We start from the raw sequence: 26,704 nt of genomic DNA, 5'->3' as shown, positions 1-26,704 counted from the left end.
GACCCTTATTCACATTTATGCCACTTGGCAAGTGAAAAGGTTTTAAATACTAGAGTAGGGACTGTCCCACAAGGGTTGCCGTGACGTGGCGGGATGGCTTGTACATTATTTTGATCAAAATTATGTTTACTAAATACCCTTATTATTATTATTATTATTACCTTTATGCATTATTTGCAGTATATTTTTTACTTTTTAGTTCAGGATATTTGTGTTTTTTGCTTTTTGTTTTCTCTGGTTAATGGTCATGTGTTAATATGCACTTACATTGTGCATACACATTAACTTACTTTTCTCAGTTCAGATTTGTTTTTTATTCATTTCATTGTGCATTCAGTGCATATAGGGGTGTGACTTCCCTCTTTCTGAGCTGGGAAAGCCATCCAGTCTGGCCTAAGCTGTTACTAGTGGTTCAGCCGCTCGACCCTTATTCACATTTATGCCACTTGGCAAGTGAAAAGGTTTTAAATACTAGAGTAGGGACTGTCCCACAAGGGTTGCCGTGACATGGCGGGATGGCTTGTACATTATTTTGATCAAAATTATGTATACTAAATACCCTTATTATTATTATTATTATTACCTTTATGCATTATTTGCAGTATATTTTTTACTTTTTAGTTCAGGAAATTTGTGTTTTTTGCTTTTTGTTTTCTCTGGTTAATGGTCATGTGTTAATATGCACTTACATTGTGCATACACATTAACTTACTTTTCTCAGTTCAGATTTGTTTTTTATTCATTTCATTGTGCATTCAGTGCATATAGGGGTGTGACCGCCCTCTTTCTGAGCTGGGAAAGCCATCCAGTCTGGCCTAAGCTGTTACTAGTGGTTCAGCCGCTCGACCCTTATTCACATTTATGCCACTTGGCAAGTGAAAAGGTTTTAAATACTAGAGTAGGGACTGTCCCACAAGGGTTGCCGTGACGTGGCGGGATGGCTTGTACATTATTTTGATAAAAATTATGTTTACTAAATACCCTTATTATTATTATTATTACCTTCCTTTATGCATTATTTGCAGTATATTTTTTAATTTTTAGTTCAGGATATTTGTGTTTTTTGCTTTTTGTTTTAGTCTGAGTATGAGGTGGAACGAGTTGTCGACTCTAGGTTGGTCCGTCGTGCCCTTCAATATCTGGTACATTGGAAAGGTTACGGTCCTGAAGAAAGGTCGTGGGTTCCTGCTCAATCGGTTCATGCGGATTGGTTGGTCCGGGCTTTTCACGCCAAGTATCCTGAGAAACCTGGGGGTCCAGTGGCCCCCCATTGAGAGGAGGGTACTGTCATGATCCAGGACGGGGTTTCGCTTTTGCCCGTCCTGGCCAGACAGGGGTTTAATTGTTTCTGCCTCTCTCTGGCAGAGGGCGGCTATTTAATGCTCACTGGACCTAGGTCCGGTGTCAGTTATACTCCTGCCCTCGGCTGAGTTAGTTGACCTCTTGTATACGTGTGCCTTGTGTCTGATAACTTGTTACTTGTTTGGTTTTGATCCGGTTCTGTCCCTGTTATGAGTTCTGCCTGTCCCTCTTGTACCGCACCGCTCTCTCGTGTTTGACTCTCTGCTTGTGACTTGACTATTCTCTGCTCGTCCCTTTGGTACCGCACCGCCCTCTCGTGTATGACCTCTGCTTGTCTGACCTGCGTTTTCCTCTCCTCTACTACAGTATTCCTGCAGTAGGTACATGTCATCATCTGCAGTAGTAGAACGCTAAGCCTCGCCCCCTGCAGTCACATGATCGTAGGTCCTGGTACTCCTTACTATTTTCCGTGCCTCAGGTTCCTGTCTGCTTCAACCCTCACTACCGTATTGGGCCCCGTGCTCTCCCGCAGTGTGGGTGTCACCCTGCTCAGCCGTGGCAGTTGCCGACGCTGACAGGATCCTGACATAATCCATGTCAACTGGCTGCAAGTGTGATTTAGTTATTGCCAACACCTGTTAGGTGCCACAGGTAAGTTACAGGTGCTGTTAATTACTCAAATTAGAGAAGCATCTCATGATTTTTCGAACAGTGCCAATACTTTTGTCCACCCTCTTTTTTATGTTTGATGTGGAATTATATCCAATTTGGCTTTAGGACAATTCTTTTTGTGTTTTTTCATTTAAGACAAATTAAATGAAGATAATAATACCAAAGAATTTGTGTTTGCAATCATTTTCAGGAAGAAACTGAGTATTATCATACAGAATTGCAGGGGTGTCAATACTTTTGGCCACAACTGTACCACTCCATCCTGCCCTTTGTCTCTGCCGTGCCTGCCTGCCCTGTGTCTCAGCTGTGCCAGCCTGCCCTGTGTCTCAGCCGTGCCAGCCTGCCCTGTGTCTCAGCCTGTTAAGGGCTAGCGGAACGCACCAGATAAAGAAGATGGTATATAGGCAATTGGCAGCTCAGGGTCCACCATGCAGAGATGGAAACTGCTACTAGACAATGACGGATACAATAACACAGGTGGAAGCCTGACACCGGCGGGCAACCACTGACCCGGTGCTTGCAAGAGCGGACTCTGTTACCACACGGAGTCCGTACATGCCGGCATATAACTGTGCCCTGTTGTCACGTGGACCCATCCTGTGTGACACGACCCGCAGGGCGGTAACTAAGACAACAAGACACGGCACGTGTAACTGTCCTGTGTGACACGACCCGCAGGCTGGTAACTAAAACGACAAGACACGGGGGAAGGGAAAACAGTTACAACGGTGGGCCCTGCGATAGGGAACGGGGACGTGGAGACCTGCTGCACTCCCCTGAGTCAGTGTCCCTCACACTCCTAATGTTCCCTATACAGGCTCCTCACCTGTCGCCGAGCCGGATACCTGTCACCCTAGCACACCCTACACCTATCCCTTGTTAGGGAGCTGGGTGGTGCAGGCACTGGCCCCACCGCTGTACTAATACACACCAAGGAAAAATACAAACAGGGAAACACCACTCAGCTTTGCTCTGTTGCTCTTGCTCCCAGCAACAGAGTCCACCACCAGAATGCAGCTTTCCTCCTGAATAGCTGTCACCAAGCTCTGTCAGAGCTGCAAGAAAATCCTTTCTGACTCCTTCCACACCAGGACTCTGACTGAGCTGCCAGGAACTCTCTCCTTCCTTCACCAGTCTTGGTTGGAAATGAGCAATATCACCAACAGTGATTGCAACACCTGACACTCTTTTATAGCAGAGCCAGAGCAATCACACCTGCTTTATAATCACATGCACTAAACTAAAGAAACCAGAGTGCAATGACCCTAACGGCCACCGGGGGCAAAACTAGAACTGAAACCACCAGCATGCAATGACCCTAATGGCCACCGGGGGCAAAACTAGAACTGAAACCACCAGTGTGCAGTGACCCTAATGGCCACCGGGGGCAAAACTATCTTTAAGCACCACAGCTTAAGGAAAAAAAAAAGGTTACTAGTGCATTTTATCTGTCATGATCCAGCATGGATCATGACACCTGTTAAGTGTCAGAGGACACAAGTGGGAGTAGGACACCTTACAGAGCAGGTGCTACGACTACCCTGGCGGTCGCCACTAACCAGCATAAGGACCGTGCTGGAAAGCGGTAGTAACTGCGCACAGCGCCGCTGCGGTAACTGTGGAGTTATGTCTGCACTGTCTGATGCCCACTGGCGCTAATGGAACCTGAACTAACTGCACTGCGGCGCTAAGCAGTACTAGTGCTAGCTGCTGGGACTACCTCTAAGACCCTAACTCATACACAACCGAGGAAGGGGGATCATAATGAGTCAGTCACCAGAATCATACATCCATCTTCAGACACACCAGTAAAGCAAAAGACTCAATGTCTATCGTAGTGCATGGTGGGGCAGCCATGCGAACCTTTTATAGCCGCGTCCTTCCGGGACCTTCCTGATGGTCCAATCCAAGCTGGAAAAGGACCTGAACATGTGACCTCCAATCTCCAAAGGGAGATTGTCCCATAGGCATGCTCAGTGGTCCGAAATGAGGACTTAGTCCCTGGAATCATTCGCTGCTGACCAGCATGCATTGCTATTGCTGGACCAGAGGCAGCAGCAGCAACCAAACCTACAGTGCTGGTGTGAGCAGAGCGCTGGGATCAACGAGTCTGCTAAGCAGGCTCCACTGTGGCTGGAGAGGAATAGGAGACCGCCGAAGGCAAAGCTCGGGATTCCTGCTGTGCAGCGCCAGAAACCTGACGCCTAACATTACCCCCCCAGAGCCCCCTCCTCTCTGAGCCTCGCTATGCTCAAATGCCACAATGCGGAGCGTGGATGTTCTCCACCGGGTCCGAGCCTCTGGACCCTGACTCTTCCTGTCCACCAAATAAAACTTTTTACCCTGCATCCCATGATGGCATTGACCTGAAACTCGTCCGAAGACAGGTCTGATGTCCCGGCAGATGACTTGGAGAACCAGGACATGTGAACAGGTTTAAGGAGGGACACGTGGAAGGTGTCAGAGATAGCCAAGTGTGGTGGAAGGGCCAGGCGGTAGACCACTGGATGGATCTGCTCAAGAACCTTGAAGGGGCCAATGTAGGGAGGTGCTAACTTAGTGGACTCGACCCGCAGCCTGATATTACAGGCAGAGAGCCACACTAAGTCGCCAGGTCCGCTTGTCGGCGGACCCACTCGTTCTCTCCTTAGAGGCCCGGATGGCATCCTGAGTGCGGTCCCAAATGTCACGAGCCTCCACTGCCCAGTCTGCCACCCTGGAATCAGTGGACGACACGGGCATCGGGACAGGGACATGCGGATGCTGGCCGTAGTTAAGGAGCAATGGAGTCTGACCGGTGGAATCGGCCACAGCGTTGTTCAAGGCAAATTCTTCCCATGGTAGTAAGGATGCCCAGTCATCCTGGCTGGCCGAGGCAAAATGTCGCAGGCATGTGACCAGGGTTTGGTTAGCTCTCTCAACCAACCCGTTCGTCTCGAGGTGATAGGCCGAAGAAAGATTTAACTCAATACTGAGCAGATTCCAGAGCTCCCTCCAAAACCGAGACGCGAACTGGGGACCCCGGTCACTGACTATCGTCTGGCATACCATGCAAGCGGAATACGTGTTTTATGAACAACACTGCCAGGCCCCATGCAGAAGGTAGCCGCGAGAGTGGCACCAGGTACACCATTTTAGAAAAATGATCGGTGACCACCCAGATGATCGTGCTGCCGCTGGATTTGGGCAGACCGACCACAACGTCCATGCCGACCATCTCCCAAGGTCTGCAAACCACCGGTAGGGGGTAAAGTAGTCCGGCAGATCTCTGCCGAGGAGACCTGTTCTGAGCGCAGGAGACGCATGCCCGAATGTAATCTCACACGTCCCGAGTCATATGCGGCCACCATTATGTTCTTGCCAAGAGTTTGGTGGTCCGCTTCGTCCCAAAGTGACCGCCCACCCTGGACGTGTGAGGCCAAGAGAGAACCTCTGGTCGCAGACGAGGAGGGACAAAGGTCTTGCCTGGAGGCACCGACTCAAGAGCGACCAGGGCCACGGTCCCCAGGCTCTCGGATGGGACGATTAGCCGAAGCTCAGACTCCTCCTCCTCCGCTGACACCACGGAGCAAGAGGGCATCGGTCCGCCGTTCCTCTCACTGGATAGATAATGCAGGGTGAAATGGAAGAGGGAGAAGAATAGCAACCATCTGGCCTGGTGAGAGTTCAGCTTCTGGGCCGTTTGCAGGTATACCAGGTTTTTATGGTCGGTGTACACCTGGAAGGGGAATCGAGCTCCCTCCAGTAGGTGTCTCCACTCGGAAAAGACCAACTTCATTGCCAGCAGCTCCCTGTCCCTGATGGAAAAGTTCCTCTCCGGTCTTGAAGAAGAAGCAGGGATGCTTCCGACCTTGAGCGTCCTTCTGAAAAAGGACGGCTCCGGCACCGACGGATGATGCATCTACCTCTAGGATAAAGGGTTTATCCACATCGGGACGGTGGCTAGGAGCGCCAGCAAAATGGGTCTTGATGGAGAAGGCCTCGGAGACCTGTTCCGACCATACCTTAGGATTGGCTCCCTTTTTGGTGACGGCGACCAAGGGAGCCACCAAGGTGGAGAAGTGGGGAATGAACTGGCGATAGTAATTAACGAACCCCAAAAATCGCTGCACCGCCTTAAGGGAGTGGGGTTCTTGCCAGTCCATTACCGCCTGCAATTTGGCAGGATCTATAGCCAAACCCTGGGCGAAGATTATATAGCCCAGGAAAGGCAAGGACTCCTGCTCAAACTAGCACTTCTCCAACTTGGCGTAGAGGGCATTCGCTCGCAAGCGGTCGAAGACCTTGCCGACGTCTCTCCGGTGGGAGTCCAAGTCTGGAGAGAAGATAAAGTTGTCATCCAGATAGACCACCACCGAGTTGGAGAGCATATCTCGGCAGACATCATTCACAAAGCCTTGGAAGACGGCTGGGGCATTACAGAGGCCTAAGGGCATGACCAGATACTCATAGTGGCCATCCCTGGTGTTGAAGGTCGTCTTCCATTCGTCCCCATCATGAATACGTATCAGGTTGTAATCCCCCCGTAGATCTAGTTTGGAGAAGATCCTTGCTCCACGCAACCTGTTCAGCAGCTCAGATATCAGGGGCAGAGGGTATTTGTTCTTAACGGTGATGGCGTTATGACCCCTGTAATCAATGCAAGGACGCAGCTCTCCACAGGTGTTGCAATCAGTGTTGGTGATAGTGTTCATTTCAACCATCCTTGGTGGAGGAAGGAGCTGGAGAGAGTTCCTTGCAGCACTGTCTTAGCCCTGATGTGAAAGGAGTCATAGGGGATTTCCTTGTAGCTCTGACAGAGCTTGGTGGCAGCGATTCAGGAGGAGAGCTGCATGCTGGTGGTGGACTCTGTTGCCAGGAGCAAGTGCAACAGAGTAAAGCTAAGTGGTGTTTCCCTGTTTGTGTTTTTCCTTAGTGTGTATTAGTACAGCGGTGGGGCCAGTGCCTGCGCCAGCCAGCTCCCTAGCAAGGGATAGGTGTAGGGTGTGCTAGGGCGACAGGTTCCTGATCGGCGCCCGGTGCAGAACCGGCATAGGGAACGTTAGGAGCGTTAGAGATACTGACTCAGGGGAGTGCAGGAGGTCTCCACGTCCCCTTTCCCTATCGCAGTGCCCACCGTTGTAACTGTTTCCCTTCCCTTTGTCTTGTTGTTTTAGTTACCGGCCTGCGAGCCGTGTCACACAGGCCAGTATCACGTGCCGCGTCCTGTTGTTCTAGTTACCGGCCTGCTGGTCGCGTCACACAGGACGGGTCCACCTGACACCTGATGGTAACGGGGTGAGGTAGCAGCACCAAAGGGACTGCTTGCCATTGGGCGAAGGCTGAAGACATAAAATTGCCCTATGCCCCGAAGTCCACGCAGACCTCTACCACCAAGATGGAAGCCCACTCTCTAGCGTCCCCTTAAAGGACAGCTTGGAGGAGAGAGTTTCAGTGTCTAGTAGGCCTCCTCTGATTACTAGACGCGGGCGTTTCCCGACCGCTGTGGGCACCTATTGACCAGGTGACCAGGCTGTCGACACTGGAAACAGAGTATGGGGGTGCGCACCGAGCGGGATTTGGCACCCGTGCGAGACACCTCCATGGCCTCGAGGCTCAATCCCCTGATCGGGGGGGTTCCAGAGGTTTAGAGAAGGTGAACTGGACTAGGAGCGCTCCAACCCGCGCTCCGTGAAATGGAGATCTATGTGGGTGGAGATGGTGATAAGCTCCTTCAGATTAACGGGAACCTCCCTGGTAGCCAGAGTGTTCGTGACGTGCTCCGCCAAACCCCTCCAAAACCTTGTCAGGCCATTCCGGTTCGGAAGCCAGTGTCCGGAACCGGACGGCATAATGGCTGACCGAGGAGGAACCCTGTACCAGTGCCAACAACAGAAGCATGGTATCATGTGTGACCTGTGGCCCAGAAAGACCTGTTTCAGAGAGACCAGGAACTGGGAGGCACTCTGTACCACGGGGTCACCACGCTCCCACAGTGGAGTGGCCCATTCCAGAGCTCTGCCCGACAGGAGGGAGATAATGAATCCCACCTTAGCCCGTTCTGAGGGGAATCGCGTAGCCAGCAGCTCAAGCTGAATAGAGCACTGGCTCACGAAACCCCTGCAGGAGGCGCTGTCACCTGAGAACTTATCGGGCAGCGGGAGATGGGACGTCGGGACAGGAATGGACGTGGAGGCGCGGGAGACAGCTTCTGCAGCTGCCTGAACAGCGACTGCAGTGACATCCACAGCTGAGGCTGACCGCTCGAGAGCTGACAACCTGCCGGACAGATCTCTGCAGACGCTAATCGTCCGTCATTGCTAGCCAGACCCTGGCGCTATGATAATGTTAAGGGCTAGCGGAAAGCACCAGATAAAGAAGATGGTATATGGAGCGTTCGCAGCCCGGGGTCCACCGTGCAGAGATGGAAACTGCTGCTAGACAATGACACAGGTAACACAGGTAATACAATAACACAGGTGTAAGCTGGACACCGGCGGGCAACCACTGACCCAGTGCTTGCAAGAGTGGACTCTGTTACCACACGGAGTTCGTACAAGACGGCATATAACCGTGACGTTAAGTGTCACAGGACACAAGTGAAAGTAGGACACAGCACAGAGTGGGTGCTACGACTACCCTGGCGGTCACCACTAACCAGCATAAGGACTGTGCTGGAAAGCGCTAGTAACTGCGCACGGCGCTGCACAGATGGCCGCTGCGGTAACTGCTAGCTGCTGGGACTAACTCTAAGACCTTAACTCATACACAACCGAGGAAGGGGAACATAATGAGTCAGTCACCAGAATCATACATCCATCTTCAGACACACCACTAAAGCAAAAGACTCAATGTCTATCATAGCGCATGGCGGGGCGGCCATGTGAACCTTTTATAGCCGCGTCCAACCGGGAACTTCCTGATAGTCCAATCCAAGCTGGAGAAGGATCTGAACATGTGACCTCCGATCTCCAATGGGAGATCATCCCACGGGCATGCTCAGTGGACCAAAAGGAGGACTTAGTCCCTGGAATCATTCGCTGCTGACCAGAGCGCTGGGGTTGACGAGTATGCTGAGCAGGCTCCACTACGGCTGGAGAGGAGTGGGAGACCGCCGAAGGCAAAGCTCGGGATTCCTGCTGTGTAGCGCCAGGAACCCGATGCCCAACACAGCCGTGCCCGCCTGCCCAGTGTCTCAGCTGTGCCTGCCCGGGTACCAGCGGTGCCCACCTGCCTTGCCTGTCAGGCTCACCTGACCAAGTGTCTTGTTCCCCAGTGGGATCAGCAGCCACAGCCAGACACCACCCTGGAGTGGCACCGGGCAGCTGCCTGCCGCACAAGCCTCACCTCACCATCAGAGGCTCCAGCGAAAACCAAGGCAGCTGTCCTAGTCACGCCCCTTCCAGGGTAGTCTGGTTTGTGCCACAGAGGGGCCACAACCCCCTGGCTCACGCCCACCAGTCAGGGTGTGAGCGTGACAGCCATTTATTTAATAATGAGATTTATTAAGATTTGGTCTTTTAGTGGATATATGTGAGGCTTGTAAATGTATAATTCATGAGATTAATAAAAATCCAATAAAAAGCAGGATATACTGTGTATAAATCTGCTGGTAGCAGGATATATCTTGTATAATGACTTGATAAAATATACAAGGTCGATTGGTCCTTCTAATAGAATAGGTGGTATAGCACAGGTTGCTAGTTTACTTGCACTTTTTCTTGGCACAAGCACTTTTTTTTCCACTATTTGGCACGTTAATGATATTTTAAATATAATAATAAATGTTAAGTTTTAATTTTCCAATCTGCTGAGAATAGTGTTGTTTAGAGCAAGTCTCCATAGCTCAGTATCTGGGACAGCTAGAAAATGATGAGACAACGATGAGGATTCTGGCGGTATAAAGGACTTAACCCTGAGATTCACGGTACATTCATAATTCACCTCTATGTGTCGGCGCCTCTCTGTCTAGGGTTTCCAGTGTTAGCTGGCAGCCCTGTACAAAAGATAGCAGGGGATCCCAGCTCTTTTCTTTCTCGCATTAACATGGGGCTTCAATTCTCTTGCCACATGTCAAGTTCTTCTTCTTTTGAGAATTTCTGTGTTTATCTCATGGGTGGTGGCCATAGTTCTGGGAGCAGATAACTCAGGATAAATATTGGGCCTGAAATTAATAAAGATGAGGTCTCCCTCATCTTTCACACCTAGTCTGTATAGAGAAACCTAATCCTGGTGCAAACAGAACAAGGCCCTCATGACTAGATCCTGGTCTGTATAAGGAAGCCTAATCCTGGTGGGCTACAGGACAAGGTGCCAATGGATACAGCCTGCTCTGTATGGGGAAGCTTAAGGCTATGTGCACACGTAGCAGAACTCTTGCGGAAGTTACAGCGAGAATTCTGAAATTCCAAATCGCGGGAATTTAAAATGCGATTTTCCCGCGGAAAAACTATCGATTTGCAAGCGTTTGTAGCCGCGTCCCCGCCTCTCTCCACGTTCCCGGTAATCCTTTGCGATAATTACCGTGATGACGTCCGTTCTCGTGGGATCGCGACGCCATTGCGGTAATTCTCGCAAAGGATTACTGGGACCGGGAGCGTGGAGAGGCGGGGACGCTGCGCGGGACGCAGGAAGGTGAGAACAACAATATTTTTTATTTTAAATTCTATTTTTTACAGGGATATGGTACCCACAGCCTGGAGGAGAATCTCCCCTCCTCCAGACTGTGGGTACCATCCGCAAATGTTCTGCTTACTTTTTGCATGGTGGGCACAGACACATGCGGAAAGTAAGCAGAACAATGCATTCCTATGGGTGCGGGATCGCCGCGAATCCGCTAAATTAATGAGCATGCTGCGTTTTTTACCGCGAAGGGATTCCGCCGTGGTAAAAACCGCAGTATTAGCACAGCATTGCGGAATCCCATAGGATTGCATGGGATGCTTCTTTTTCGTGTTTTCACGGAAAAATTGCGCGGTTAAAACCACCGCGTGTGAACGCAGCCTTAAGCTTCCCCATACAGAGCAGGCAAGCTTAATTCTGGTGGGCTACAGGACAAGGTCCCAATGGATACAGCCTGCTCTGTATGGGGAAGCTTAATCCTGGTGGGCAGAGGAGCCGGTGCTATAGTAACCCGTGGCTGCGCTTGTACTGTCTGCAGCACCGAGATCAGCACTATTCAGCGACCGGACATGGACGCCTGACGTAACACCCACTGGCCGCACTCCGACATCACTACAGGCCGATAAGAGGCGCGCCGCACAATAACAACGCCCGCCTTTCCAGCTCCCACAGTTCCAGGCGGCAGAGACACGTCATTAATAAGCCTGGTCACATGGTTCTGATGTCATCACTAGGACCCCGTAAGCCAGGAACGAGGTTCTCCCGCGATTGGTTTCCTTAGGCCTTCGTTGTATAGCGCTAATCGCACATCTGTCCTTGCGTATTGTCCAGCATGGCGGACGAGCAGCTTTCCTCGGATGTAGGAGCCAAGGCAGAGGTGGATACGAAGAAGCTGAGCGAGCTCCGTGTGATCGACCTGAAGGCCGAGCTAAAGAAGCGGAACTTGGACAGCGGCGGAAACAAGAGCGTCCTCATGGAGAGGCTGAAAAGGGTAAGTGGATGCAGTGTTCTACCCATGGCGGTCTGTGCAGCGGGGGCAGTGATCCGGGGCGGCCTGTGCTCCGTGCAGCAGGGGCAGTGTGCGAGGGCGGCCTGTGCAGCGGGGGCAGTGTGCGAGGGGGCGGCCTGTGCTCCGTGCAGCGGGGGCAGTGTGCGGGAGCGGCCTGTGCGCCGTGCAGCGGGGGCAGTGTGCGGGAGCGGCCTGTGCGCCGTGCAGCGGGGGCAGTGTGCGAGGGCGGCCTGTGCGCCGTGCAGCGGGGGCAGTGTGCGAGGGCGCGGCCTGTGCGCCGTGCAGCGGGGGCAGTGTGCGAGGGGGCGGCCTGTGCGCCGTGCAGCGGGGGCAGTGTGCGAGGGGGCGGCCTGTGCGCCGTGCAGCGGGGGCAGTGTGCGAGGGGGCGGCCTGTGCTCCGTGCAGCGGGGGCAGTGTGCGAGGGCGGCCTGTGCAGCGGGGGCAGTGTGCGAGGGCGCGGCCTGTGCGCCGTGCAGCGGGGGCAGTGTGCGAGGGCGCGGCCTGTGCGCCGTGCAGCGGGGGCATTGTGCGAGGGCGGCCTGTGCGCCGTGCAGCGGGGGCATTGTGCGGGGGCGGCCTGAGCTCCGTGCAGCGGGGGCATTGTGCGGGGGGCGGCCTGAGCTCCGTGCAGCGGGGGCATTGTGCGGGGGGCGGCCTGAGCTCCGTGCAGCGGGGGCATTGTGCGGGGGGCGGCCTGAGCTCCGTGCAGCGGGGGCATTGTGCGGGGGGCGGCCTGAGCTCCGTGCAGCGGGGGCATTGTGCGGGGGGCGGCCTGAGCTCCGTGCAGCGGGGGCATTGTGCGGGGGGCGGCCTGAGCTCCGTGCAGCGGGGGCATTGTGCGGGGGGCGGCCTGAGCTCCGTGCAGCGGGGGCATTGTGCGGGGGGCGGCCTGAGCTCCGTGCAGCGGGGGCATTGTGCGGGGGGCGGCCTGAGCTCCGTGCAGCGGGGGCATTGTGCGGGGGGCGGCCTGAGCTCCGTGCAGCGGGGGCATTGTGCGGGGGGCGGCCTGAGCTCCGTGCAGCGGGGGCATTGTGCGGGGGGCGGCCTGAGCTCCGTGCAGCGGGGGCATTGTGCGGGGGGCGGCCTGAGCTCCGTGCAGCGGGGGCATTGTGCGGGGGGCGGCCTGAGCTCCGTGCAGCGGGGGCATTGTGCGGGGGGCGGCCTGAGCTCCGTGCAGCGGGGGCATTGTGCGGGGGGCGGCCTGTGCTCCGTGCAGCGGGGGCATTGTGCGAGGGGGCGGCCTGTGCTCCGTGCAGCGGGGACAGTGTGCGAGGGGGCGGCCTGTGCTCCGTGCAGCGGGGACAGTGTGCGAGGGGGCGGCCTGTGCTCCGTGCAGCGGGGACAGTGTGCGAGGGGGCGGCCTGTGCTCCGTGCAGCGGGGACAGTTTTTGAGAGCGGCCCGTGCTCCGTGCAGTGTGTGGGAGCGGCCTGTGCTCCGTGCAGCTGGGGCAGTGTGCGGGGGCGGCTTGTGCAGCGGGGGCAGTGAACCGGGGCGGCCTGTGCTCCTTGCAGCGGGGGCAGTGTGCGGGGGCAGCATGGAGAATGCACGCCATGAGGGCATCCTGTGCATTATCACATACTGGTGCATGGACACATTACAGTAAGGCTATGTGCACACGCTGCGGTTTTTGCTGTGGATCCGCTGCGGTTTTGGCCGGTGCGGATCCGCAGCAGTTCTACAGTGTACAGTAGCATGTAAATCTATGGGATTTACATTCTGCTGTGCACATGCTGCGGATTTTTAGCTGCGGAAAAGCTGCGGTATTGAATCCGCAGAAAGAAATGACATGTCACTTCTTTTCTGTGGATTCTGCTGCGGTTTACCATCTCCTCCATTGTAGAGGTGATAAACCGCAGGCCAATCCGCAGGTAAAACCGCAGGTCATTTTACCTGCGGTTCCGCAGATACAAATCCGCATACCAATCCGCAGCGTGTGCACAAAGCCTAAAGCAGTCCACAGGTGACACATGCAGTTCTCTTGTGACCAAGTACAGTCATGGCCAAAAGTTTAGAGAATGACACAAATATTATATTTTCACATGATCTGCTGCCCTCTGGTTTTTATGTGTTTGTCAGATTTTTTTATCACATACAGAAATATAATTGCAATCATATTATGAGTAACAAAAGGTTATATTGACAGTTAGAATGAGTTAATGCAGCAAGTCAATATTTGCAGTGTTGACCCTTCTTCTTCAGGACCTCAGCAATTCTCCCTGGCATGCTCTCAATCAACTTCTGGATCAAATCCTGACTGATAGCAGTCCATTCTTGCAAAATCAATGCTTTTATTTTGTCTGAATTTGAAGGTTTTTTGTTTGTCCACCCTTCTCTTGATGATTGACCACAAGTTCTCAATGGGATTAAGATCTGGGGAGTTTCCAGGCCATGGTCCCAAAATCTCTATGTTTTGTTCCCTGAGCCATTTAGTTATCACCTTTGCTTTATGGCAAGGTGCTCCATCATGTTGAAAAAGGCATTGTTGATTGCCAAACTGCTCTTGGACGGTTGGGAGAAGTTGCTCTTGGAGGACAATCTGGTACCATTCTTTATTCATGGCTGTGTTTTTAGGCAAGACCGAGAGAGAGCCCATTCCCTTGGCTGAGAAGCAACCCCACACATGAATGGTTTCAGGATGCTTGACAGTTGGCATGAGACAAGACTGGTGGTAGCGCTCACCTGGTCTTCTCCGAATAAGCCGTTTTCCAGATGTCCCAAACAATCGAAAAGGGGATTCATCAGAGAAAATGACTTTACCCCAGTCCTCAGCAGTCCACTCCCTGTACCTCTTGCAGAATATCAGTCTGTCCATGATGTTTTTTCTGGAGAGAAGTGGCTTCTTTGCTGCCCTCCTTGAGACCAGGCCTTGCTCCAAGAGTCTCCGCCTCACAGTGCGTGCAGATGCACTCACACCTGCCTGCTGCCATTCCTGAGCAAGCTCTGCACTGTTGGCAGCCCGATCCCGCAGCTGAAACACTTTTAAGAGACGGTCCTGGCGCTTGCTGGTCTTTCTTGGGCGCCCTGGAGCCTTTTTGGCAACAAGGGAACCTCGCTCCTTGAAGTTCTTGATCATGCGATAGATTGTTGACTGAGGTGCAATCTTTCTAGCTGCGATACTCTTCCCTGTTAGGCCATTTTTGTGCAGTGCAATGATGACTGCACGTGTTTCTTTAGAGATAACCATGGTTAACAGAAGAGAAACAATGATGCCAAGCACCAGCCTCCTTTTAGGCTAAGTGCACACGTACCGGAACTCTCGCGGAAATTACTGCGAGAATTCCGGAATTCCATTCCGCGGGAAAATCTCATTTTAAATTCCCGCGATTTTCCCGCGGAAAAACTAGCATTTTGCAAGCGTATTTAGCTTGCAAAATGCTAGCGTTTTCCAAGCGATCTGTAGCATCGCTTGGAGAACTGATTGACAGGTTGGTCACACTTGTCAAACATAGTGTTTGACGAGTGTGACCAACTTTTTACTACTGAGGCCGCCTATGCAGCATCAGTAGTAAAAGATAGAATGTAAAAAAAAATTAAAAATGGTGTTATTCTTACCTTCCGACGTCTCGCGCATCCGTTCCCAGTAATCCTTTGCGAAAATGCCCGCGATGACGTCCGTTCTCGCGGGATCGCGATGTCTCGCGGTCATTCGCGATGACCGCGAGACTTCGCGATCCCGCGAGAACGGACGTCATCGCGGGCATTTTCGCAAAGGCTTACTGGGAACGAGAGCGTGGAGAGAGGCGGGAATGCTGCGCGGGACGCCGGAAGGTGAGAATAACAATATTTTTTATTTTAAATTCTATTTTTTACAGGGATATGGTACCCAAAGCCCGGAGGACAGTCTCCTCTCCTTTTACAGGGATAAGGTACCCAAAGCCCGGAGGACAGTCTCCTCTCCTCAGGACAGTGGGAACCATCCGCAATTGTTCTGCTTACTTTCCGCATGGTGTGCACAGCCACATGCGGGAAATAAGCGGAACAATGCATTCCTATGGGTGCGGGATCGCCGCGATTCCGCAAATTAATGAGCATGCTGCGGTTTTTACCGCGAAGCGATTCCGCCGCGGTAAAAACCGCAGCATTAGCACAGCATTGCGGAATCCCATAGGAATGCATGGGATGCTTATTTTTCGCGTTTTTGCGGCAAAATCGCGCGGTTAAAACCGCCGCGGAAACGTGAAAAAAACGCCACGAGTGAACTCAGCCTTAAAGTGTCCAGTGGTGTCATTCTTACTTAATCATGACAGATTGATCTCCAGCCCTGTCCTCATCAACACCCACACCTGTGTTAATGGAGCAATCACTGAAACGATGTTAGCTGGTCCTTTTAAGGCAGGGCTGCAATGATGTTGAAATGTGTTTTGGGGGATAAAGTTCATTTTCTAGGCAAATATTGACTTTGCAAGTAATTGCTGTTAAGCTGATCACTCTTTATAACATTCTGGAGTATATGCAAATTGCCATTAGAAAAAATGAAGCAGTAGACTTTGTAAAAATTAATATTTGTGTCATTCTCTAAACTTTTGGCCATGACTGTACTCAGTGAAAACTTTCTGTAGCTATTGTGGCCAAGGCTTACAAGTGTGTGTGTGTATATGTATATATGTATGTATATATGTGTGTGTGTATATGTGTGTGTGCATATATATAATATGGTACAGACCAAAAGTTTGGACACACCTTCTCATTCAAAGCGTTTTCTTTATTTTCATGACTATGAAAATTGTAGATTCATTCTGAAGGCATCAAAACTATGAATTAACACATGTGGAATTATATAATTAACAAAAAAGTGTGAAACAACTGAAAATACTGTATGTCTTATATTCTAGGTTCTTCAAAGTAGCCACCTTTTGCTTTGATTACTGCTTTGCACACTCTTGGCATTCTCTTGATGAGCTTCAAGAGGTAGTCACCGGAAATGGTTTTCGCTTCACAGGTGTGACCTGTCAGGTTTAATAAGTGGGATTTCTTGCCTTATAAATGGGGTTGGGACCATCAGTTGTGTTGTGCAGAAGTCTGGTGGATACACAGCTGATAGTCCTACTGAATAGACTGTTAGCTGCTTTTTCTTCTTGCCATAATTCAAATTCTAAGTAAAGAAAAACGAGTGGCCATCATTACTTTAAGGCCTTTTTCACCCTTCAGTTTTTGTTTTTTTTTTTTGTTCAGTTGCAATCCGCCAAAGATGGGGGAAAAATGGATCTGCTTCCGTTGTGACACCAACGGATGTCAGCGGGCCGGTTTTTTTTTGACAGATCCCATGAAGTAGGAAAGGTTTGGAAATTTAAAGGAACCATGGCCTGGAAAAGGGGAGAGAGATTTTTTTTTTTGCCGCTTCCAGAACGGCGTTTAGGGTTAAAATGCATCACAGAGAAATTCTCCCGGGCAGGCGCAGTCAGAAAAAGCGGTATGCCAGTGTAAAAAAAAAAAAAGTTTCACTGTCCGTCTGCTCCGCCCAGGAACCGCTAAAATTTTAGCGGATTCGTCAAAAAACTGATGCAACGGTGACATCAGTCAAAATCCGCCGCTAATGTAAGTCTATGGGGAAAAAACGGATCCGCCAAAAAAAGGGCGGATCCATTTTTCTGAAAGTGGCGGATTTTGACTGACGTCAAAAAACTGAAGTGTGAAACAGGCCTAAGAAATGAAGGTCAGTCAGTCTGAAAAATTGGGAAAACTTTGGACGTGTCCCCAAGTGCAGTGGTGAAAACCATTAAGCACTACAAAGAAACTGGCTCACATGAGGACCTCCCCAGGAAAGGAAGACTAACAGTCACCTCTGCTGCGGAGGATAAGTTCCTCCGAGTCACCAGCCTCAGAAATTGCAGGTTAACAGCAGCTCAGATTAGAGACCAGGTCAATGTCACACAGAGTTCTAGCAGCAGACATATCTCTACAACAACTGTTAAGAGGAGACTTTGTGCAGCAGGCCTTCATGGTAAAATAGCTGCTAGGAAACCACTGCTAAGGACAGGCAACAAGCAGAAGAGCCTTGTTTGGGCTAAAGAACACAAGGAATGGACATTAGACCAGTGGAAATCTGTGCTTTGGTCTGATGAGACTAAATTTGAGATCTTTGGTTCCAACCACCGTGTCTTTGTGCGACGCAGAAAAGGTGAACGGATGGACTCTACATGCCTGCTTCCGACCGTGAAGCATGGTGGAGGAGGTGTGATGGTGTGGGGGTGCTTTGCTGGTGACACTGTTGGGAATTTATTCCAAATTGAAGGCATACTGAACCAGCATGGCTACCACAGCATCTTACAGCGGCATGCTATTCCATCCGGTTTGCGTTTAGTTGGACCATCATTTGTATTTCAACATGACAATGACCCCAAACACACCTCCAGGCTGTGTAAGGGCTATTTGACCAATGAGAGTGATGGGGTGCTACACCAGGTGACCTGGCCTCCATAGTCACCAGACCTGAACCCAATTGAGATGGTGTGGGGTGAGCTGGACCGCAGAGTGAAGGCAAAAGGGCCAACAAGTGCTAAGCATCTCTGGGAACTCCTTCAAGACTGTTGGAAGACTATTTCTGGTGACTACCTCTTGAAGCTCATCAAGAGAATGCCAAGAGTGTGCAAAGCATTAAAGCAAAAGGTGGCTACTTTGAAGAACCTAGAATATAAGACACATTTTCAGTTGTTTCACACTTTTTTCTTAACTATATAATTCCACATATGTTAATTCATAGTTTTGATGCCTTCAGAGTGAATCTACAATTTTCATAGTCATGAAAATAAAGAAAACTCTTTGAATGAGGTGTGTCCAAACTTTTGGTCTGTACTGTGTATATGTATGTATGTATGTGTGTGTATATATATATATATATATATATATATATATATATATATATATATATATATATATATATATATATATATATATATATATATATAATTTTTTTTTTTTTTTTTTTTTTTTAATCCTTCGCCACAACAGCACCCACTTGGAGAGAGGGATCCGTCCATAGGAAGAGGAAACCTACAGAGATAAGAGGGCGGTCCACCTCTCCTCAGTTGGTTTCCTGTTCCTATCGGAGACCGCAGGATTCTTCTACAGACATACCTGCGCCAAGGAACCGCCTGTGCAGCCTCTGGGAACGGCAGGGGTTCCGGTCCAGAAGCAGCAACGGGAGTGCTGTAATCCGGCTCCCTCCTCGACTGAGCAGCCGCAGCAGCATTGGCAGAAACAACGGGTCCGGGTAAGGCCGCCCGGGGTTCCCCTGCACATCTACATGCCACCGGAGTCCCGAGATGGCCATCCCGGTCCGTGTGGGAGCGTGGAACCGGAGGGAACAGATGCAGCCTCCATTTTTCCTATGGCTTCAGCGCCCAGAAGGAGGACACGCATGCAGCGCCGATACCGGAAGTAGTAAGGGGGAACTTCCGGGTCACCGGAGGATCCCCAGCGGCAGGGCGCACGCGCGGTTCCGAGAGTATCGTGAGACCGCGCATAAGCATGGAAAGCGCTCCCCTCCCCGCAGAAGATGCTGAGAAAAAAAAACAGATGGCGATATTCAGCAGCGCGGCCTGGCGGCTGTATACCAGGCCGAGCACATGAAAATTAGCCGCGCCTACCACGAGGAGGCGCACCCGGGGAAGGGGGGAGGTACTGGCAAGATGGTGGATCATATAAGAAACCCTGCTGCAGGGGGTACGGCGTGCAAGCATGTCTTCCCCAGGACAGCGCACGCATCCCCTGGCGTATGACACGGCGGCATCCAAGGACCACTCTGGCAGAGGTTCCTCGGACAGAAGCCACACCAACAAGCCCTCATCTCAGCCTCCTGATCCGGTACCTACAGCTTCTCTGGGTGAGTGGATGACTCGCTGCCTATCAAGCTGATTAAATGCGCTCGCTCTCTTTCGCGCTCGCTCTCTTTCGCGCTCGCTCTCTTTCGCGCTCGCTCTCTTTCGCGCTCGCTCTCTTTCGCGCTCGCTCTCTTTCGCGCTCGCTCTCTTTCGCGCGCTCGCTCTTTCTCGCGCTCGCTCTTTCTCGCGCTCGCTCTTTCTCGCGCTCGCTCTTTCTCGCGCTCGCTCTTTCGCGCGCTCGCTCTTTCGCGTGCTCACACTTTCGCGCGCTCGCTCTCTTTCGCGCGCTCGCTCTCTTTCGCGCTCGCTCTTTCGCGCTCGCTCTTTCGCGCTCGCTCTTTCGCGCGCGCTCTCTTTCGCGCGCGCTCTCTTTCGCGCGCGCTCTCTTTCGCGCGCGCTCTCTTTCGCGCGCGCTCTCTTTCGCGCGCGCTCTCTTTCGCGCGCGCTCTCTTTCGCGCGCGCTCTCTTTCGCGCGCGCTCTCTTTCGCGCGCGCTCTCTTTCGCGCGCGCTCTCTTTCGCGCGCGCTCTCTTTCGCGCGCGCTCTCTTTCGCGCGCGCTCTCTTTCGCGCGCGCTCTCTTTCGCGCGCGCTCTCTTTCGCGCGCGCTCTCTTTCGCGCGCGCTCTCTTTCGCGCGCGCTCTCTTTCGCGCGCGCTCTCTTTCGCGCGCGCTCTCTTTCGCGCGCGCTCTCTTTCGCGCGCGCTCTCTTTCGCGCGCGCTCTCTTTCGCGCGCGCTCTCTTTCGCGCGCGCTCTCTTTCGCGCGCGCTCTCTTTCGCGCGCGCTCTCTTTCGCGCGCGCTCTTTCGCGCGCGCTCTTTCGCGCGCGCTCTTTCGCGCGCGCTCTTTCGCGCGCGCTCTTTCGCGCGCGCTCTTTCGCGCGCTCGCTCTCTTTCGCGCGCTCGCTCTTTCGCGCGCTCGCTCTTTCGCGCGCTCGCTCTTTCGCGCGCTCGCTCTTTCGCGCGCTCGCTCTTTCGCGCGCTCGCTCTTTCTCGCGCGCGCTCTTTCGCGCGCTCGCGCTCTTTCGCGCGCTCGCTCTCTTTCGCGCGCGCGCTCTTTCGCGCGCTCGCTCTTTCGCGCGCTCGCTCTTTCGCGCGCTCGCTCTTTCGCGCGCTCGCTCTTTCGCGCGCTCGCTCTTTCGCGCGCTCGCTCTCTTTCGCGCGCTCGCTCTCTTTCGCGCGCTCGCTCTCTTTCGCGCGCTCGCTCTCTTTCGCGCGCTCGCTCTCTTTCGCGCGCTCGCTCTCCTACAAAGACACCTTGATAATACCCTATCTGGACAACTTTTTAATAATGGGGAACTCAACTCGACAATCTTATCCCTACAGTCTTTAGGATGGATAATAAACTTCAAGAAGTCCAGAGTCGAGCCACAATCCGTCCAGTCCTTCCTAGGTCTCCAATTAGACTCCATAAACCAAATATGTCTGCTACCACAGGTAAAGATTGCAATGATCAAAACAAAGATCACGTTGGCAATGGACAAACCATGCATGTCCTTGAGGGAAGCAATGTCACTCCTAGGGTCCCTTACCTCCTGCATCCCAGCGGTTCAGTGGGCCCAGTTCCACACCAGGGAACTGCAAACCAAATTCTCCTAGAAGAGGCTGGTGTCAGAGGAAATTTGGCAAAGAAAATCACCTTATCCCAAACAGTCCTAACTTCCCTAGCGTGGTGGTTTGATGACAATAATCTCTCGGGAGGAGTACCATGGGTAAGAACACCTTCCCATATAGGTACTACTGATGCCAGCCCTACAGGATGGTGGGCTCATATGGGAGGGACCTTCTCCCAAGGCCAGTGGGATATAAGCGAGAGACAAGATTCCTCAAACTTAAAAGAACTGAATGTGGTTAGTCATGCGTTAGATCACTTCTTTGCACAGTTACAAGGGGAACAAGAGAATCCTTTCAGACAACACGCTCCCCCTTTGAACCGTTAGACTCAATATACCGTATTTTTCGGACTATAAGACGCACCGGACCATAAGACGCACCCCTATTTTCAGAAGGAAAATAGGGAAAAAAAATAATGTGTCAAATGGGGGTCCGTCTTACAGTCCGAATTCAGCTTACCTGGGAAGGGATCCGGCACAGGTGGAGAAGTAGTCACAGGGGTCATTCAGTGGTCCAGGCTCGTGCGGTGGCGGCGGCTCTGTGCTGGGGCAGCTGCGCTGGGGCGGGTGGGCTGTGCTGGGGCGGCTGTGCTGGGGCAGGTGGGCTGGGGCAGCTGTGCTGTGGCAGGGGCAGCTGTGCTGGGGCAGGTGGGCTCTGCGGTGCGGTGGTGGCAGCGGGCGGCGCTCTGCGGTGCGGTGGTGGCAGCGGGCTGTGCTCCGGTGCAGGGGCGGCGGCTCCGCCGGCGTTTCTTCGCAGCCCGGAGGCCCCCGCACACCCCTTGCTGGGCGCCGCCATGTTGCGGTGGCCTCCGGGAGCATGGACGCCGGCAAGATGGCCGCCGGTCCGGGGACTGCGCATGCGCAGCTTCAGATCTCGTGCCGAAAAAAGTGCGTCTTATGGTCCGAAAAATACGGTACCTTAAGCACTTATCTCTTAAGACGGTACTGCTAGTAGCACTAACTTCAGCCAGAAGGGTCAGCGGCATACAGGCACTTTCAATAGAACCTCCGTTCCTATTAACATTCCAGGATCAGCTGATAATAAAACCAGACCCTGCCAAAAGTAGCGGGGAAATTTCATAGGTCGCAAGAGATCCACCTCCCTTCATTTTTCAGTAACCCTTCTACTCCAGAGGAAGAAAAATTCCATACACTAGATGTTAGTAGAGCAGTATTACAATACATCGAGATGTCTAGCAGCTGGAGGAAGAGTAGGGCTCTGTTTATTTCCTTTCAGGGCCAAAAGAAGGGATATGAGGTCACAAGGGGTACCCTGTCTGTGTGGATCAGAGACTCGATCTGTCTGGCATACTCCGCGAGAAATGAAGTTCCTCCGGAGGGGATCAGGGCATATTCCGCCAGAGCTATGGCATCCTCGTGGGCAGAGAGGGGAGACGTCGCAATACAGTCTATATGAAAGGCTGCAACTTGGTCAACGCCCTCTACCTTTTATAACCACTATTGGCTTGATTTATCATGCCCATCTGACCTAGCCTTTGGTAGAGAGGTCCTCAGCACGGTGGTCCCTCCCAGGTAAAGGTCTCAGTCTCTCCAAGTGGGTGCTGTCGTGGCGAAGGGTAAAAAGCCAGATTACTTACCGGTAATGCTCTTTTAATGAGTCCACGACAGCACCCGCTCACTACCCTCACTAGAAGTTAACATAATGTATATACCTTATTAGATATAACACTGATAAACTAAAATATTGAAATGGCCAAATAATTGGCGGTCCTCTGGGTACTCTGAAATCCAACTGAGGAGAGGTGGACCGCCCTCTTTTATCTCTGTAGGTTTCCTGTTCCTATGGGCAGAACCCTCTCTCCAAGTGGGTGCTGTCGTGGACGCATTAAAAGAGCATTACCGGTAGGTAATCCGGCTTATTTATATGTTTAATAATTGCAATGATCAAATACAATGTGGTGCTAATTTTGAAAGCAGCTACAAAAAAAATGTAAACGTGGCACAAAATGGGCACCAAAGGATATTAATGGAAGGGTTAAATGACTTTGGGCCACTGAGCTCACACCACCATTACATAGATAGTGATAGCTTGCATCAATTTCATGTTGCATTAGCTGAGTTCAAATGTGTTCTGGGCATCAACGCTGGCAAATAGCCACTTTTCACAGATTTGAATAAGTAACTGGAGTTTTTCAGGGGTTTAAATTACTTTGGACCACTGATGTAACACCATTGCTAGTGATCGCATCAAAATAAAGTTGCTACAGCTTGGTTTGAGTTCTGGGTCTCAAACTGCCATCAAAGTGGGCAAATAGCCAATTCTCCCGAGTTTAATTGCGTTCTGATGCCCAGAACTCATTTGGGCCACACAAGTGACCTGAATTTGTCTGAAAGCTCTCACAACCCAAGCTTGACAACTTTGTGTATTTCTTTGTAGCTGTCAAGCTCGGGTCGGGCAACTTGCTGTCCAGTCTGCACTGGTTCGGTACTTGGTCTGATTTCTATGTCCATCTGAGCTTGCTCTTGCACAGATAAAGGTGCCATACATCAGAGCTGATTGACATCAAAGTGGCCAGACTGACCGTTCTCACAGATTTGCATAATTAGTGTTTATCACTTCATTGGGGGACACAGGTAACCCTGGATGTATACTTCTGTTGCTAGGAGGCTGACACTAGGCAAAAAAGGATAATAGCTCCTCCTCCACAGTATACACCCACCAACAGGCAATAAGTACCTCAGTTTAAAGTGCACTTGTCTTGGCCGCTATAAAATACGGCCACTGCCTTTCAGGGCTTATTTACAGCATTCTATAATGCCTTTTATCTGCCTCCAGTGCGACCTGAAAGATGAGAATAACAAGTTTTATTATACTTACCGTGGGGGGGGGTCTGATACGGTCCGGTCCGATGGGTGTCGCAGGTGTGGGTCCGGCAACTCCCATTTTCTTGCGACGCTGTCCTCTTTGCATTGTCACTCCCAGCCATCGGCCCTGTTGAGGGCAGAGCAATGTACTGCAGTGCGCAGGCGCTGGGCCTCTCTGACCTTTCCCGACGCCTGCGCACTGCAGTACTTTGCTCTATCCTCAATAGGGCAGAGAAGTATGCCTGCGCATAAGCGCGATGCCGGAGAGCAATGAAGCAAGCAGGAGGGCGGCGACACAAGAAGACACGAGGCGCCGGGCCCAGACCTGTCACCCAGCACTATAGAATGTTGTAGATAAGCCCTGAAAGGCAGTGGCCGCATCTTTAAGTGGCAAAAAGAGGTGACAGGTTCCCTTTAAGCTTAGTGTCTGTAAGATTTGTAAGAGGTGGACCTGGATCTGATCCCAGATCCGCATTTTTTCCTTTTCAGGTTTCTTGTTGTGTTCTATTTCTTTTCTGTCTTTCAGGTTCTTCTTCCTTAGGGTAAGAGAGTGTAACTTTTCACCCTGTTTTCCCGTGCCTATGCGACAGAGCAGTGTGGTGTTCCCCACATCGCCCACTCTCAGACCCGCAGGAAGGATCTTATTCCCTTTCACACTTACGGGTGATTCTCGGTGGCCGGTCCTAGCCTTTTCCCCTCCCTACCCCTCTCCTCGGAGAGGGCTGGGAGTAAGATGGTGGTCACCAGCGGTGGCTTCCCCTCTTCATGTAAGGGGTTGACGGTGTCTTCTGCACCATCTGGAGATGGTGTGGAAAGGAGGATCTATCATACCAGGACCCTCATCCATCTGAGGGATCCTGAAGGCATCCTCACCGGTGAAGAGGAACCGTGAACCCACCTTGCAGGTATATATGTTCTCCCCTACCCCCACAGCGGCGCACGGCAGTTTTTTCGTCCTATTCAGGCAATGGGACAGGGCGGCTTTAAAGGGAATCTGTCACCCCTTTTTTTTTTTTTTTTTTTAGACTATGAGCTGCCGACATCAGGGGCTTATCTACAGCATTCTGTAATGCTGTAGATAAGCCTCCGATGTAACCTGAAATATAAGAAAGAGATTATACTCAGCCTGGCATTTGGTCCGGTGGGTGTCGCCGTCCGGTCCGGCGCTTCCCATCTTCATATGATGCCGTCCTCTTCTCTTCCTGTCGTAGCTCCTGTGCAGGCGCACTTCTCTGCCCTGTTGAGGGCAGAGCAGAGTCCTGCCCTGAGCAGGCGCAGGGAGAGGTCCTGCGCACTGCAATATTCTGCTCTGCCCTCAACAGGGCAGAGCAGTGCTCCTGCGCAGGAGCCACAACAGGAAGGGAAGAAGAGGACTGCATTGTATGAAGATGGGAGGCGCTGGACCACAACACCCATCGGACCAAGACCGGACTGCCCACCGGTGAGTATAGTATAACTCCTTTTTCTTCTTTCAGGTTACATCGGAGGCTTATCTACAGCATTACAGGACGTCAATGCCGGCAGCTCATAGTCCAAAAAAAAAGACTGATTCCCTTTAATGCAATATTCCCTGCTGAGCCGCGGCCATTTCTCTCTGGCTGGTCCCAGAGCTCACCCCCCCCCCCCCCCCCCCTTTATTCCTCACCGTATCTCCTGCCCACCTCCCCGGCCAGTCTCCACCGTGTGTTTGAATTACGTGCTCTTTTTCCATCAATAGCAGGTCTTGTTGGGTCAGAGGTTCTCCTGCTTTCACCTGGCCCACCCCCCCTCGTCTTCGACCGCATATTCTCAGCGCGCTGTTGCTCCTATCATGGAGCTCCGACGTCATCGCGAATGACCGAGACGTCGCGATCCCGCGAGAACGGACACCATCACGGTCATTATCGCAAAGGATTACTGGGACCGGGAGCGTGGAGAGAGGCGGGAAGGTAAGAATAGCAATATTTTTTATTTTAATCCTATTTTTTACAGCGATATGGTACCCAGAGCCAAGAGGACCGTCTCCTCTCCTCCGGACCGTTGGTACCATCCGCAAATGTTCTGCTTACTTTTCGCATGGTGTGCACAGCCTCATGCGGAAAGTAAGCAGAACAATGCATTCCTATGGGTGTGGGATCGCCGCGATTCTGCTAAATTAATGAGCATGCTGCGTTTTTTACCCCGAAGCGATTCCGCCGCGGAAAAAACCGCAGCATTAGCACAGCATTGCGGAATCCCATAGGAATGCATGGGATGCTTCTTTTTTGCGGCAAAATCGCGCGTTTAAAACAGCCGCGAAAACAAAACGCTACGAGTGAACTCAACATTTAAAGTAAGTGGTCTTCAGGTCAACCTTCCCCTTTCTGCCCATCCTGCAGCCCTTCCACCCGGAGCCATTCAAAGCTTACACCGATCAGGCAAACAAAATCCTTCCTTCCAGGAATTATTACTCAGAGGGCGGCATGCCCCTAAATCCACACTGGCTGATTATAAAACTTGATCTTGCTAACAAAACAGTTGTCCTGCAATTGTGCATTTTATAGCAGGAGAACAAATTACTGGAATGAAGGGAAAAATGTGGAGGAAAATGCAGCCAACTGTGTGTGGCAAAGCGGAGTTTGTTCCAAATATGAAAAGGACATTGCCACAACTAGAATGACAGGTTTATCTTTCTGAGGGACTGGTCGCCCAACGTCCATTTAGCTCCCTCAATCCCTGTATGAGAGACAACTGTGCCTATAAACGTAGTACACCATAGCAGACTCCTGTCCAACAAGGTAGGAACTGCTATATGCTCGAAACAACCAATTCCCTACAGAATCTGTAAAGTATTGTCTGGTGCAGGACATTTGTCAAGAACCATGCAGTAAAGCCCATAGTGTGTCA

General features: G+C 51.8%; 1 protein-coding gene across 6 annotated transcripts in view; it reads left to right on the top strand.

Annotated features, from left to right (window-relative positions):
• Positions 1–11,227: 11,227 nt before the first annotated feature.
• The window catches only part of LOC141048054 (scaffold attachment factor B2-like), a 350,882-nt gene continuing 335,405 nt past the window's right edge, over positions 11,228–26,704 (top strand). For 3 of the 6 annotated variants that reach the window (XM_073543397.1, XM_073543398.1, XM_073543399.1), the window contains exon 1: positions 11,230–11,566. In XM_073543397.1, the coding sequence (XP_073399498.1) occupies positions 11,408–11,566 (159 nt within the window). In that variant the 5' untranslated portion in view covers positions 11,230–11,407. Of the gene's footprint in view, positions 11,567–26,704 lie in introns of all 6 variants that reach the window. The other 3 variants (XM_073543402.1, XM_073543396.1, XM_073543401.1) reach the window with 3 other exon arrangements.

Source organism: Dendrobates tinctorius, unplaced genomic scaffold, assembly GCF_039654945.1.
Source record: "Dendrobates tinctorius isolate UK_male_01 unplaced genomic scaffold, ASM3965494v1 ptg000132l, whole genome shotgun sequence".
Lineage (NCBI taxonomy): Eukaryota > Metazoa > Chordata > Amphibia > Anura > Dendrobatidae > Dendrobates > Dendrobates tinctorius.
This window is presented reverse-complemented; position numbering and strand designations above follow the sequence as displayed.